This window comes from Corapipo altera, unplaced genomic scaffold (assembly GCF_003945725.1).
Source record: "Corapipo altera isolate COAL_440 unplaced genomic scaffold, ASM394572v1 57, whole genome shotgun sequence".
NCBI lineage: Eukaryota > Metazoa > Chordata > Aves > Passeriformes > Pipridae > Corapipo > Corapipo altera.
The window spans coordinates 5,554,984-5,570,755 of NW_020884905.1; the positions used below are offsets into that span (position 1 = coordinate 5,554,984).

Below are 15,772 nucleotides of genomic sequence, written 5' to 3' on the forward strand. Positions count from 1 at the left end.
TGAGACTTGGGAGAAGGCTGCCATTTTATATTGCAGAGTTGGCAAAACTATGTGTTTTCATTGCTTCTGGAAAGCAATTTTGCACAATAAATGGTACAGAGTTAATTTAAATCTTGAAAGAGAACTGCCAATATAAATTATATTTATTTTAGTATTTATTATTTTTTTCTAATATTATTTCTACTAATCCATAGGCTGACATGCTTACAGCAGGTCATTGCACATTTGGGGTATCATTTGTTGTATCTTATCTTCATGTTGCAACATCTGAGAGACTTACAATGCAAGGCTTATATGTCAAATTCTTGCCATTTTCTGGTCTCAAGTCTGAATTTTCTTATCTCTAGAATGACCATCTGCCTTAGCTGAACTAAGTGGTCTGCTCTTGAGCAGCCCACAATTCTGTTGTGCTCATCATCATAGAAACTATATAAGTTCAGTGTCAAAAGTAAAAAAATTATCCTGTGAACAGGATACCATTTTTATCAAGTGCTGAAAGAGTACAATGTCTTCACAAAATGGTCTGTGGAGTTAGAAAGAAGTGATAAAATGACAGAAGATGTTGCAAAATAAAACGCGTGGCTCTTTTTTCAGCTGCCTATCCAAGCAGCTTGATTTCATCTTCTGTCATCTGGTCACTACATGAAAGCCAGCTGCTGAGTTTTTCTGGCCCTTTCACGAGTTCCACACAGAGCAGAAAACCCCTAATTGTTGGTGAAGGAGCAGAGAAATGTAAACAGAACTATTTTTATTAACGGGCTTGATCTAAGTTGCACTCAAACTTTATCTACCTGTCAGACATTTCAGTCAAATCCTTTGCAAATTACCTGATGTTAAAAGGAGTCCCCTATACTGCTACAACTTTTTGGCTTCTGAAAATTTCAGGGGAAAGATAAATTACCAATCCAGCAGCCTTATCTCCATGGTAATGTGAAGAAATACTTGGCTTGTGAATCAAACTTAAGCTTTGTGACACTTGCCTAGTGGAATTCCATGGCGTTGCTGCAAATGAAAATCAATGAACTTACTTTAGGACCAAGGGAGTTCTCAATGGCAAGTTAACTGCAGTTTTAGTTGTTCATGCTTAAATGAAGTTACAAGGTCAAATGTATGCATCTACTGAAATTCTGTAAGTCATATGCAATTTACATTATTGTCACAAGGGAAGAAAATACTCTCATTGTCACTGCCAGGTCATCAGGAGGAGCAAAACTGTATGCATAGTCTGTAAGAAGAAGTGAAACAAACTAGAATAAATATTCCTTTAAAAGGCTTCTATCATTAATACAGGTAGCAGCATCTTTCTCTTGAATGAGAAAAATAGATCAACAAAATGTTTTGAATTTAGAATGTATTTAAACACAGATGAGTCCCAAAGTGGTAAATGGATACGAACTTTCCTAAAGTTCAAAGACCAATTAGATCCAGAGGGCTGATTTGCCTTGACATACATTCATAGTGGCTATAGAATCAACTGTAAGCAGGTTATGGGCAACTTCTACCCTCCAGCACAAAAATCCGACTCTGAAAGCCCAGATCCTACATTTGCAGGGAATTCAAACATGCTGCTTTGGGAAACAATCCCCATGTGTTATTGAAGTAAATTTATTACTTACATGTAAGACTCATAATAAAATGCTCATGGTATAGTTACTGATATTACTAAAAAAGCTCAAGCCTCAGTGGCTGTTCTGTTCAAATGCTGCTAAATCCATGGTGAAGCACACGGTAGTTTTTTTCAGTTAATTCCGCACCAGACTGTAGGCTTTTCCACAAAGCAAACCAGACAGTCTAACAAACCTTAATTAAACAAAGTCTCAGTTAATCAAGGGAAGAGCTTAGTTCAGATAATAATTTGGTTTTGGTCTGAAAGAAAGGACATCTGTGCTATTATTTGAGATTTGTTATTTCAGTATGTTACGGTTGGCAGTGAGGTCTTTGGTACTCTATGCCATCATGGGACTGAAATACACTGCTGGATTCAGGAGGAAAGACAATGAAATACAGTTCTTTATGCCAATTGGAAGAATTACGAAGAGACAAATTGAAGACTATATGATGTAATTTAATGGTAATTGAATGATGCCTCCAAAATTTTGTTTAATGCCAGGGTCCAAGAGGACAACCAGGGGATGCTGGCCCTAATGGAGAAATGGGTTTTGAGGTGAGCTTTTAATAATTTATATAGCAATTACAAACACTCAAACAGCTGACTAAGCCTGGACAATATGTTTAGAAATTTATTTTTTGTTGCCTGCAGCTGACTTAAATACCATGAGCTACTGAGAGACTCTTACTTAAAGCTGTTCCAAAAAAATTCTAAAATAAATAGCTTTTTCTGTTGAGAACATTGTCTTTGAGCATACATGCATGACATCTTGACACAGAAGATGAATGTTTTTCTTGCAGTTAACAGTAAAACAACATTAATCATACACCCTTGCAAATTGTAGATGAAGAAAAGCAGCTGCAGACGGCCTTCTTGCTAACTTCTGCTTCTGTTTTTGCTTTGGTTTTAATATCTCATTGAAAGAAATGTGACAGAATGTATTAGCCACATTTGTAATGAAGTACCTGAGGGATAAGCTTACTTAATACAGAAGGGATTTGGCTTATTCAAAAGAACGTGCTTCCTCTGTCACACAAAATCCAGTCTTCTGATTGACTGTTAAAAAAAGGTTTATATGTAAACTTTACAAGAAGCAGTCTGATACCATTAACTCATTAAGGGCTGAAGCCTCCAAAAAGGGCTTTGTTCTCCAAAGGCTGTGTCTACTTGGCTCCAAGCCTAAACAGTGATGAAGTTGTCAGTTAGATTTACAAAACGTAGATGTTTGCTCAACCTACCAGTATGATGAAAGGTACAGGCTTAGTGTACTGCTGAGTCTTCAATATGTTCTGACCCACAGTGTATTTCCTGAACTCCTCCTATTCCCTTCTTTGTTTTCTTCTGTTGGACTCTAAAAAGAACAAAGAACTGTGTTGTCTTGATTTGATTTTTCAGACATGCTTCTTTCCCAGTGTCTTATGTGATTCTTCTGCTTCAATTTCGGCTGTACTGTTTAGTTGTTGCAAAATTATTATTAGTGATCATGTGCAATAATAGCTCTTGTACCATACAGGGACCTCCTGGCCCTGAAGGAGAAGCTGGCCTACAGGGGGAACCAGGCGCAAAGGTAAATGCTGAAATTATTCTCTCTTGTGCTGTTTAAATGTTCAAATTTGCTTAAAAGCAAATCAGGGATCTGATTCATTAGCCAAGTAGATAGTGATACAGGAAATGAAACATTAAAAAATATTGTTATTGTCATGATGACTGCACTGTTTGTAAACCCTGTCATTGTTAGGAGTATTGATCTTTAAAATCTAATGATTTTTCTTGTGATATTCCAGGGAGAGATTGGACATGCTGGGAAGTCTGGAGAACCAGGCGATCAAGGTTTAAGGGTAAGGGATGGATGCAATTCTTCTTCCAAAACAGGAAAGTATGTTACAAATGAAATGCAGGTTGAGCAATCTTGATTTATTAGACAAATTCAATAAGAATCTATTTTCTGATACCGGTTTTTTTGTATTGCAGCTAGTTAAAAAGTATATTGATTGGGGAAGAGTGGCTTGTTTAGCAGAAACGGACTTGGGGGTGCTGTTTGACAGCCAGCTGGATATGAGCCAACACTGTGCCCAGGTGGCCAAGAAGGCTAATGGCATCCTGGCCTGTATCAGAAATAGTGTGGCCAGCAGGACCAGGGCAGTGATTGTCCCCCTGTGCTCAGCGCTAGTGAAGCCACACTTGGGGTGCTGTGTCCATTTCTGGGCCTCTGATTTCAAAAAGGACATTGAGATGCTGAAGTGTGAGAGAAAACCAACAGAGCTGGTGAAGCACAAAGTCTTGGAAGAAGCAGCTGAGAGAGATGGGTTTGTTTGGCCTGAAGAAAAGGAGGCTCAAGGAAGAGCTCATTGCTCTCTACAACTACTTGAAAGGAGGTTCTAGTCAGGTGGGGGTTGGTCTCTTCTACCATGTCTCAAGTGAAAGGATGAGAGGAAATGGCCTTGAGTTGCACAAGGAGAGGTTCAGATTGGATATTAGAAAAAGAATTTTCTCTGAAAGAGTGGTTGGGTATTGGAATAAGTTACCCAAGGAGGTGATGGGGTCACCATCTGTAGAAGTGTTCAAGAGACATCTGGATTTGGCATCTGGGGTTTAGGGGTGCTTATGGTGGTTCTAGGCTGATGGTTAGACATGATGATCTTGAAGGTCTCTTTCAACCTTGATGATTCTGCGTGATTCTATGATTATAATGTTGAAATATTTCTAAGTGTCTCATGTCTTTCGGTCAATGTTTGGACTCCATGATCTTGGAGATCTTTTCCAGCCTTATTGATTCTATGATTCTCTGTCACTGAGACATGAATGAGTGCTTTGAAGTTAAATCCAAGGGTGTCCAGCCCAGCTCTTAAGATGACAGCACACAATAACTCTGTGTATGGATACCCTATCTAGGTGAGATAATGAGAATATTATAGTCTCATCAGAGTAATGTATCTCTCTGTACTACCATCTAAAACATCTGATTTGCTTCTGGTGCTTCAGCACTTGATTTTACCAAGCACGCCTGCTTATTCTTCCTGTGCAGACTTTATCCAGGATGCTTTTAAAAGAACATATAAACTATATTCCTTCAGACTTGAGTCTCACCATTGAACTCTTTTGTTCCATTGACTTCTTGCTGTCATCTTTTCCTTCTGCCCAAAATACACCAGCTAGGTGCATTGCATAATTCTACCTGTCCTTGGAGAGGAGAAATTCCTGATAATGGTCCTGATAGTGGGTGTTCTGGACTTAATCATACCACAGTGTGTGAAATACTGTGTTATTAGTATAGGGCAGCACATATTTGCAAGTTACCAGTGTCTTTACCTGAGAAAGGCAAATATTCTAAAATGCCATGGTGCTGATAATGATGTTTTTTCAGGGCCCTAAACTAAGTCACTAAACATAACATTATAATAGTTATCCACGTAAACATGGAAGTTTCAGGACAGAATAGGTATATTTTTGAGGTTGTTGTAATTACATGCTGTATACTCTGAAACAAAAAAGTCTCAGTGCCACTGCCTAAGTCTCCAGTGCTGTATGGACATAGCACTGCCTCATTTTTCTAATACTGATAATCTTTTATGTTTTCTTGTGTTGGAGATTCGTGGGCTGTGCCACTAAAGATAAATAAACTGTTACAGCAACATAAAAGTTGGCCAAAAACCAGTAATCACAGGTAAAACTAGTATGAGTTCTTCCAAGGCAATACTTCTATGTCAAGAAATTTAGTCAATAACTTTGTTTTCAACTGTTCCTTTCTATAAGGGTGAACCAGGACCTCCAGGAGAAGATGGTGTTCAAGGAAAAGATGGCACAAAGGTATATGAAGTTTTTGTAGCAGATGTAAAGAAGTCATATTAACTTAAGAACCCAAATCTCCTTTTTTATCCTATTTCACCAGGTAAACAGAGACCAGCTGAATGCACTTTGTTTTAACATAGGATATTCTGTATATTATAGGCTTTCCTGTGCCTTTTAGGTACATATCTACCCTGCAAGGGCTGCAAAGTTGAATAGGTTGACAAAGAAATGAGAGTTGGATGAGTGAGTTGAGTACAACTTATTTCTGTAGTGACTGAAATGCTGGAAAGAGTAAACCCAAGGGTGCTCTGCTCTCTGAATTGGATCAGTGCTGTGCCATGGACTGTGGCAGGTGCCAGGACAGAGGATGTAATAGAGAACAACCTCAGATACTTGGTCACAGGTGGGGCACAATGTGGCTGTAGGAGTGTATGAATGCAATAGAAAGGGCTTAAGTTAGAACCTGATCTGAATTTGAGAGACATCAGTTTTAGTGTGTTTTGTGTCAAACCTGAAGATTCTGAATTCACTTTTGTCATGAACAAGTAATTCTGTAGCAGCAGCTTGACTATGCTTTGGCTTTTTTGCTTTGTTTTAGGGAGACCCTGGAGACCAGGGACTTGTTGGAGAAGGTGGTGAAAAAGGAGAGATGGGGTTACTAGGAATTGTTGGGCCCCCTGGTGAACCTGGCATAATGGGCATTCCTGTAAGTGTTTTCAGGCTGAAGGGGACTTTGTGGTCATTTGCTTTTTCTAAGCAAATTTAATTTTGCTTGCTTCCTTTATTTTTTCATTTTCTGATTTTCAATGTAGTTAGAGATGACAGTCTTGAAATAAACTTTCTATGTGGTATAGCTTTTCAGGATTGGTAGAGAGAGGAGACAAATGCTTTTCCTATCTTAAATCTGTGATGTCTTAGCAAATGGTGATTCCTCATGACTTGTCATCCAGACACACATACCACACAACCTGGAGCCTCTCACTTCAGATCCCTCTTTCATAATCAACATTATTAGATCACTTGCGTGTTTGTTCTGACATCACTCCTAGCAGTTAAAATCCGTCTATGAACTTGTATGCAACTTCTTAATGCAAACTAATATTTTGGAGCACAGTTTCCAAAGCAAGTATTGTAGCCTCAAGTCAGACATCAGATTCCCTTACCAAAAATCATCATGTTCTAATTTGCAGTCCTCTGGCCGCTTTCTATGTAGCTCTTATGTGATGGTGGAGTCTGAGTAAACACTAGTTGGAGGACCAGCTGTTACAGAGCAAGTTTTGTTTCTGATGGAACTATACAACTCTGATTTTCTGTTTTGAGTTGGCAATTCTGGAAACACTTGCAAGTATGAAAGTTTCATACATTGCAATTATCACAAACAGCTCAACCCTGGCACATCTACACTGTGTGTAATTATACTTGTGTACAGTAAACAACATCAGCACTGCTCAGTGAGACAGGCAGGTCTGGAAATTCAATGTTTGAGAGGATGTGGTTAGTGGGGGATTTTTCACGTTTCTGTTCTGCATGTTCCAAAGGCAGCTGCAGAGCTGCCTTCCTCCCCACTCATCTTCTCTGGCAGCTGGGAGTGTTCACATGACAGTTTTGGTTTGACCTCCTTCTAAGGGATGCAGACAGATCATGATATCCTAGTCTAATCATGGAAATCAGTTTCCTATATTCAGTTGTCTGAGTGTTTCACTGGGAGTGAGAGTAATAGTATATTTTCCTTAAACAGCAGCTTACAAAGCAATAAATAATCTTCACAAATCTGTCTAAACTATGTTTACCCTGGTTTATCACCACAGTGGCCCAAAATATGTCTCCCTTTAAAGCTAAATTACCTCCTGTAACTCACACAGCTTTTGGGTAAATTGAAACCAGTGAGCAGTGGACACATTCAGCCCTTTGGGAAAGTCAGTTTTGAAGTGATCTGGAGGGCAGAGGGGCTGTAGCTCCACAGTACCCTTCCTCAGCAGGCAGCACACACAGTTATGCTGTCACTGAGAGGTGGGCAGTAGTAGGCACCAGCACTTACTGAGTTAGGTCTCTTTTTCCCAGCAATTTGCATCAGGGCCCTGCTCTTCACACTTGACAGACCCAAGGTTCTCTTACTTTTCCTCTGGCTTTTTAATGCGTTTCTTTTAAAAATAGTGTTTGTCTTGAAGGAGTTTTATTCCTAAAGTAATATTTTCTGTGTGGACAAGATTATTGGGGTTTTTTCTCCTCTATTTTTAGTGCTTTTCCACTAGTTTGGTAAGTGATCCCTGCTACTTGCCCACTTATTTCTGCTCTAACTTGAAACAGTCCTACTAACTTGCTCACAGCCACAGTTAACAACATTTTTTCTTCCACTTCCCTGCATTGCAAAAGCCTACTTAGCTATCCAGTTTGAGGCACATTTTAAACATGTTTCCAGGCCTTTCCCAATCATTTCTTTTTCTTTCTCTAATAAATCTATAGGGCCCTGAAGGAACACCAGGAAATCCAGGTCAGAGGGGCCGTTTAGGAAAAAAGGTAGTATTTTTCATCTTCCCGGGTTCCCTTGCTTTTATCTGAAAGTCAAATTTACATTACTAAATTCCTTTGAACCAAAACTATCCCTGTTTGATGTCATGCTTCAAGGCAATTTTTTTCAAGCCATAGCAATTAGAATTATCATAATTCTGCAATCAATAACATTCAGAACCTTAGGAAATTTAGATTTGTATCAGAATGTGCCTTTGCGACACAGAACAGTTTCTGCTTCTATTAAAAGTTATTAAACTTTGGCCAAAACAATAGAAAGGCTTTAGCAGAGACTTTTTTTATACTAAAGACTTCTGGGTTCAGACATTCTAATAACTACAGTAAATGACATACAGTAAATGTAATACCTATTAAATAATACTGTTAAATTACACATTTTGATTAAGCATAAACCACTTTTTGAAACTTAGTGTCAATCTCTTGTTATTTTTAATGCAATAACACCAACAGGGGGAAAAGGGACAACTTGGCCCTCCGGGAGAAATTGGACCTGCTGGTGATTCTGGCCAACCTGGAGAAATTGGTCCCAAAGGTGCAAGAGGAACTCGAGGTCCCATGGTTGGTACAGAACATGCTTATTTAAGAGCTCACGTGTTTCTGTTTTAGCAGAATCATGTCTCTTCATGGAAAGAGGCAAGTCACAACTGTAGCACATATAAACAGTTTTGAGGTAGCTGGAGATGCAGGGAGTGTCCTTTCCAGCCTGTGTGTCCCATGGTCTTTCAGCATCAGAACAAGGCCTGGGCACCTTTCCAGACAGAAACCTGGGGCATGAATCTGAAAGGATTCATCTTATGCTTTGGTCCTCTGACAGTCAGAGTAGTGGGATGGCAGAGCACTCCATGGAATACTCATGCCCCACACTCCACATATAACCTCACTGCTATGGTTGTTTATTAAACCTTCCCAGTTCCAAAAACAGAAATCATGGGGTTTGCTATAACATGCAATAAGCCTTAGCCACGGCTGAAACAAAACATTTCAGACGAAGACTGCTACTCTATTAAACAGGAATCTCATCCAAAGTTAACTGAATTAAGTCTGTTTCCATAATAAGCTCCCAAAGCTTGCTCCATACTGCGTGAGATATGCACAGACACATCCAAGCTCCACACTAGAGAGGCAACATGCCTGTCTCAGTGATTCAGGGCCCAATCCTGTGGCCGCTAAATGCAGCAGTACGTTCCTGAACACATGAAGTACAGAAGTAAAGTTAACTATCTAATGGCCAATATTTTTGAGAGAAGGACTCAACTTCCTAAGGTGATGATCACCTCCAATTTCTCTTGGCATACTAGCATTTACAGAGTTCTACCCCTCTGAAAGATCAGATCCTTATTAATCTTAATTATGCACAAGGATTATAAGGTTAGGACTGAAAACGTTGATCACTTTTTCCATAGAACTGGGAAAAGCCCAGTATTGTTTAGTAAATTAAGTTGGACCTAACAAGAAAGTTGTGTGTGTGTCAAATGTCAGTATTTGAAGATATTTCCAAGTGGTGACTTTATAAAGTAGGCATTGTTGTAACACTTTACAGAAGAGTTCATTTTTCTCTCGCTGATTATTGCATTTAACAGGGACACCCAGGAGGAATGGGACCTGAAGGAGAGTCAGGAATTCCAGGTTATGGGGTGAGTTTTTACTGAATGGGGTGAGATTTTACTGAATTCATGTACACACACATTCTAAAGTGATACTCTAATTTCAACTATCACTAGGATCTGTATCTAGACTACACAAATATCTTTAGGAAAGACAGATACATATGTTTATATGACATGTGATTGCCTACTCAGAAGTGTTCACCTTAAGCAATGGTGACTGGGTTTTGTGAGTTCACTAGCAGGTTTTTACCACTGATTTTAAACCCTTATTTGTCCAATGTATCTCGCCCCTTGTGAATAAAGTTCCTATAAAACTACTACAACTATTCATTATGAAGAGAGTTCAGCAAACACCACAACCTCTGCTGTCTGGCCAGGCAGTTTCCATTTCAGTAACAGAAACTGATTGAATGAAGTTAGTTGAAGGACATAAATATATTGTGGCTTTCATTGCAAAATAGTCATGATTGTCATCATAAGTCCTTGATTGAGTCCTGCTCTTACAGACCATACTGTCCAGTCTCTTTTCCAAACACGACCATCCACCAGTGACCCTAACCCTGAAGCAAAAACCAGCCCAGTTCCCCTCACCTGCCAGAACCTGTGATTTCCCACTGTGCACAGAGCTTTTCCTGCACACAATCCATTTTCTACCTGGGTCCATTGTTTTTGTTGTCATATCATGATTTAGCATTATTGACAAGCAGAAAAAACCCTAGAACAATAGTTACAAGTAGCTAAAAGAAAGTTTGGAATTAGTTATTTCTTTAATTATTTGTTTTGGATCTAATTTTAGTTTGATTTGGTTTGGTTCTTTAGGGTCACCAGGGTTCTCCAGGGCCCACAGGGCTCCCAGGCCCCAAAGGAGAAAAGGTATGAAGATGGATTTTATTTTATTTTCCTACAGTTTGTGAAATTATCAACAGAGGAAACTTTAGTGCATGCCCTCTGTTTTCGACAGCACACAGCAAAAGCCACCATTTGCAGTATTTGTTAGTATTATGAGAGGATAGGAAAAGAAATGCAAACGGGAGAAATGGATCATTCAGAGATGGAGTCCCAAATTATACTATTAAAATGGTTGAGGTTTTAAAACACAAAGTACCCATTGTAAGAAACACATTCTATTGTATCAGATAGCACCACTGCCCTTGGTGAGCACTGCTGACAAAAATAATCAGTGCAGAACCAGCTAAATATTTACTTAACTCTAAGTCTGTGAGTACACCCACTGATCTGCCTGAAAGCCCAACTTAGATGGACAAATGTCTGTGGTTAATTTAAAATGTTAGGGACAGGATGTGGTCTCTGCTGCTATTTTAGTGTCAGATTTACTGTTGTTCTTTTAAGTCTCAAATACTGCAAACAGCTTTGTGTGCCAGCTGAAGTTTGTGTGACCCCAAGCAGGTACATGGATTCACTTCATGAAGATGGATTTGGAGTTACACTTGACAGAGAAATACATTCTTATACTAAGGCCAGTTTTGCAATAAATACTGTTAAGAGGCATTTTTGGAGTCTTCTGTACACTTGTTTTTGTATATTAAGTGTATTTCTCAAAATAGTGGAAGAAATTTTTTTCCTCTTGTCAAATATCCTGTTTATGCTTTTTTTTTCATTAAATAAAGAAATGATTACATGGAAATTGTTCAAATCCTTTTTTTTTTAATAACTGCCTTTGCGAATAGAGCAAATACCTAGGTGTTTTAGTCCTAAATGCTTTTGGGACATTTACGTAAATGTTAAAATGGAGTTATGATTTCCATTATATTAGAACCATAAGCATCATATTCACTTTTAGCATCTATACAGCATGGTCTCTGGTTTTTATTAGCATTAAAACTTGTGTGCATGGTAGACAAAGTTGAATTTCCAAGTTAACGTTTTTTAATACTTATCTTTGGTTTAGGGCTACCCAGGCGAAGACAATACAGTCCTTGGACCACCAGGGCCCATAGGTGAACCAGTAGGTCTTTCTTTCTCAAACAAATTATGTTAGTGCATCTTGAGACAGGAAGCAATGCTGTTCTTTCTGAAGCTTTGTATCCCTGTCTCAGGAGTCAGTACCCGCTTGCACAAAAGTGGTCCTTTAACAGGCAGTCTCTCTCTGAAAAATGCAGTTGTGTGCTCTTTCCTGCTTAAACTTATGTGACCTCTATTTAATTACACTAATACCATTAGTCTGTGTGTAGACCAGCACATTTAGCAACAGAATTTTACTCTCTCTCTTTACCCTGAATTATACCTAATTGCTTTAGTAACCAAAACCATGTTTTGACTTATTTCATTATCGCTGCTAACTAATTTAGCTGATTTAGAGAACTGTATTTTGTAGCTATTTTTGTACTAAATTCATATGTGGGGTATCTCTCTGCTACAACTATGAACCTGTAAAAAAAATTAAAAACCATCTCAAAATCTTATTAAAAGTGTTTCATATTCAGCCTTTGATTGCACCAGAAGCATTTCTTGTACAGTCTACTTCTCTTCTGATTAACCTTAATGTTTATACCTTGCTTTCTGAAAAGGCAGGACTATAAGACCCTGATGTAGCTGAAGATAAAGAATCTGGACCAGGTTCTTAACTTAATTACAGTGATACGTGAGGGAAGAGACTCCATCCATTCTGTTGTAGCCGAACTGTCTCTGTAATGCTGACTGCTCAAACCTTGCAAGTGGGGCCCTTTCACCTGGTGGGGTTCCCTGTAGGAAACATGCTATGAGGTTGCTGAAACTTCGGAGAGTATACAAGCAGTTGCACAATAGTATGTCTTGGTGCATATGCACTAGAAGTGACTAATCTAATCAGATGTGAACTGTAAAGATATACTGCAGTTAGTGCTGCCTGGGCACTTTTTCGTTATGTGCTTCTACTTAGGTGGGAAAGAGGCAGTCATTTATTATTTCATCTAATGATTGGCTGGATGTCTTTTGGAAAGACTCAGCCATTCTTACTTTTCATGGGTGTGATTCCCTATCCCATAATTTTTCCTGTGACTTAGATTTGGTGCATTTGCTACAATGAAAGTTAAAATTCTGGGGAAAAATCCAGTTTCTTGTGGGACACTGGAATAAGGACCTTTTCCTAAAGTAGAGCTAGTGAGCTGTCTGAATGCAGCAGGAAGAATCACATTAATCACAAAAATCATGCTATTTCCTCTGCTGCTGTACAACTCTCTCATGTGTGAGGCATGCTGAGGGATTGAAATTGCCTTTATATTAGGACAAGCTTAAAGATTAAAGCAGATTTTGACTACAGCAAGTAATTTCAGAACAAAACCCAATTTTTAATGTGCTGTCTTACAGAAACCAAAAGAGAGTTTTCCTTTCATTTCTTGAAAACAGAGTCTCTTCATTTATTTGTTCAGATTTTAAATTAAGATATCGTATATATTTATATATGGGTATAAACCTGGAGAAGTTCTACTGAGGTCAGTCCTCCTATTTCATTTAGGCCCATGTAGGATTGATCTCTTAGCTTCTAGTTTTCAGTTACAAAATATTTTAGACAGTGGTTACTGTTTGCAATGGATTTTGTTTAGAAAAAAAATCATGTTTATTAATGTTTATTCCTTTAGCCAACTTTAATATTTATATTCCTCAGTTCCATATCATTGGTTAGTCTGTTTTGAGAGAAATCCCAGCTTTCTTTCTGCAGCATTCTTTCAGTTCAGCTGTTATATTTTGCTCTTTGGTTTTTTCTCTAGGGTCCTAGTGGTGAACGTGGAGATAGAGGAGAACCTGGTGATGAGGGCTACAAGGTAATACCTCTTGCTTTTTATTCTTTTATTTTTGAACATGGCATGCTATGCATACATGTGGAGTAATGTAGCAGAAGTATCATCTTCTCTCACAAGTGCACAGAGATGTACTTACTTATTTACCTACGCCTCGCTGCACTGATGAACTCTTAAAACACTTTGGACCATCTTTCATATGAGAAATTGAGAGCTGAAATTCATGAGTTGGAGAAGATTTGAATGACCCTACTGTGTATAAATACTTGGTGGGATAGAATGAACAGGAAGGAGACAGACTTGTCCCAGTAGTGTCCAGTGACAGGACAAGAGGAACAGGGCAAAAACTGAACCACATGAGATTCCATTTGAAATGGCTTTTTTTTACTGTGAGGATGAATGAGCACCAGAAAAAGCTGCCCAGAGAGGTTGTGGAGTCTCCATCCTTGGAAATACTCAAAACTTGACTAGATATGGTCCTGGATAATCTTTTCTACCTGGCCCTGCTTGAGGGGAAGTGTTCCACTAGATGATCTCAAAAAGTCCCTTTCAACCTAAACCATCTGTGATTCTGTAATACTGAATGAGTATTACAGAAATTTAAGCACATTTTACACAGATAATACAGATAGACATAGTAATAAATGAATGAACTGAATCTGTGCTTACAGAAGTGCAGAAATGTTTAAACAATATGTAATTCCCTCTTGCAGTTTGGAGTAGAGAATGTAAAGAATAAAAACTCCATGAGGTTTGATCTTGGACATCTGAACATACTTTATCTAGGTCATGTCAGTGAATTTGGGTCCACCCAGATCCCCCCAAGATGGGCTTTGCAAGGAAGTCTATAGCTCTGGGTATGACAGGCTGAGTTACTTGTATTGTAATATGCTATATTTTCTCCTTCCCAGGGTCATATAGGTCTTCCAGGGCTTAGAGGACCTGCTGGACAGCAAGGGCCTCCAGTAAGTGTTTCAAACAAGTGAGATTCATCTATTGACTGTTGAAAATATGTTTTCATCTGCATTCAAATAATTCTTTTCATTTATTTAATTTATTTTTTTTTTTCCAAAGGGAGAGACAGGTGAACTGGGAGAGCAAGGACCAAAAGGAGAAAGAGGTTCAGGAGTAAGTAGAAAAAAGCAAAGCAAAACTGCACTTAATTTGGATTTGTAGGTTTTTACTCTTCACTGACTATCCTTGGAAAACTGTTATTGAAGGCTAGAACTGAGTGTTTGGGTTTCCTTTCATACCTGCAGGAAAAACAAAAACATAAAATGGAAAATTGCATAGTGGGATAGTAAATGTGTGTTATTTGATATGTAAGTGGTTTTGCTTTGGAGTGATATAAAGCTTTACAAGAGGTTCTTTTGGAAACGTTTCAGTGATATTCAATTATACCCTTAAGTGGAGTTCCTTGCGGCAAAGTAGCTCTGGAAGGCACCTGGGATTTTGCTTCTCTGATCTGTAAATGAAGACTCCTGATACTACACTGCACTGAGTTTTCAGAGATGTGGAAATAAGGAATTTGCCACAGAATACTAGTGGCATAATGAGAGAGCAAGTCATGACAAATATCAAAACCAAAGTCTTTCCCTTTAGAAATAATAGTTTGTCTCAGTGATGTGTTTAAAATTGACAAGAGTGTTTTATATTCTCTCATGGGCTGAATATCATCGGCCTTTGAGATTTCGAAAGATTTAGGCTAAAAGATTTCTTACAATACCAACTGCCATTGCAATTTAAATGAGATATTTTGTGTGAGACGTTCCATAGAGTAACTATGTTAGAGTTGCAACATTTTCTAGGTAACTACAAGAATCTGTAGTAGACTAGGACTGGGGAGCAACAGAAAGGAAATGTGATGTGAAAACATAGCCATGCATTCAGACATATTGCCTTTGAGAAACTACTCATAGCACAGGATAAAATCAGTAATTCCTCTTGGAGAATGTTTTCTTTTATTGCAAATGCTTCTCAGATTAATACTACTTTTTACAAATCTGGAACCAATATCCAACTTGGAGCAATCTAAGAACCTAAAGGTTTACACAAAAATGTTAGTAGTGAAACAATTCATATAGTCTTAACTCCAGTGGCATTACTGGTGTTGCTATAACAAGCCTTACAAAGGTAATCCCATAAACAGCAATGCTGAATCATCTGGGTTTATGATCCAGAAATTGTAATTAAAACAATATTAAGTTCTTTGAATATGCATATTCCAGTTCTGATTGGTGGACTTTTTTTATCCAGTTCTTAATAAAAAGGCATTAAATTAAGGAATAGAACAGCATTTTTTGTTTTTATCATATTTACATTAATTATGAAACATTTACAACTACAGTGACTCAGGCCTTTTCACTTTATTGCATGTTTTATCTTATTGCAGCATAATAGTTTAGTATAACTTCTGCTTTAATGAACAGTGTTTAAAATAATTAATCTGGAAAATCTTGAAAGCTTTTTTCTACTTGTTCTATGCTAACAGACATTATTCT

At 38.2% G+C, this 15,772-nt stretch overlaps 1 protein-coding gene across 4 annotated transcripts in view; it reads left to right on the forward strand.

The window, feature by feature from the left end:
- Positions 1 to 15,772, forward strand: part of COL24A1 (collagen type XXIV alpha 1 chain) — a 125,733-nt gene that overhangs the window by 87,992 nt on the left and 21,969 nt on the right. For 3 of the 4 annotated variants that reach the window (XM_027651799.1, XM_027651800.1, XM_027651802.1), the window contains 13 exons: positions 2,111 to 2,164; positions 3,123 to 3,176; positions 3,394 to 3,447; positions 5,363 to 5,416; positions 5,997 to 6,104; positions 7,862 to 7,915; positions 8,378 to 8,485; positions 9,508 to 9,561; positions 10,354 to 10,407; positions 11,444 to 11,500; positions 13,242 to 13,295; positions 14,183 to 14,236; positions 14,346 to 14,399. In XM_027651799.1, coding sequence (XP_027507600.1) covers positions 2,111 to 2,164; positions 3,123 to 3,176; positions 3,394 to 3,447; positions 5,363 to 5,416; positions 5,997 to 6,104; positions 7,862 to 7,915; positions 8,378 to 8,485; positions 9,508 to 9,561; positions 10,354 to 10,407; positions 11,444 to 11,500; positions 13,242 to 13,295; positions 14,183 to 14,236; positions 14,346 to 14,399 — 813 coding nt within the window. The remainder of the gene's footprint in view (positions 1 to 2,110; positions 2,165 to 3,122; positions 3,177 to 3,393; positions 3,448 to 5,362; positions 5,417 to 5,996; positions 6,105 to 7,861; positions 7,916 to 8,377; positions 8,486 to 9,507; positions 9,562 to 10,353; positions 10,408 to 11,443; positions 11,501 to 13,241; positions 13,296 to 14,182; positions 14,237 to 14,345; positions 14,400 to 15,772) is intronic. The other variant, XM_027651801.1, reaches the window with a different exon arrangement.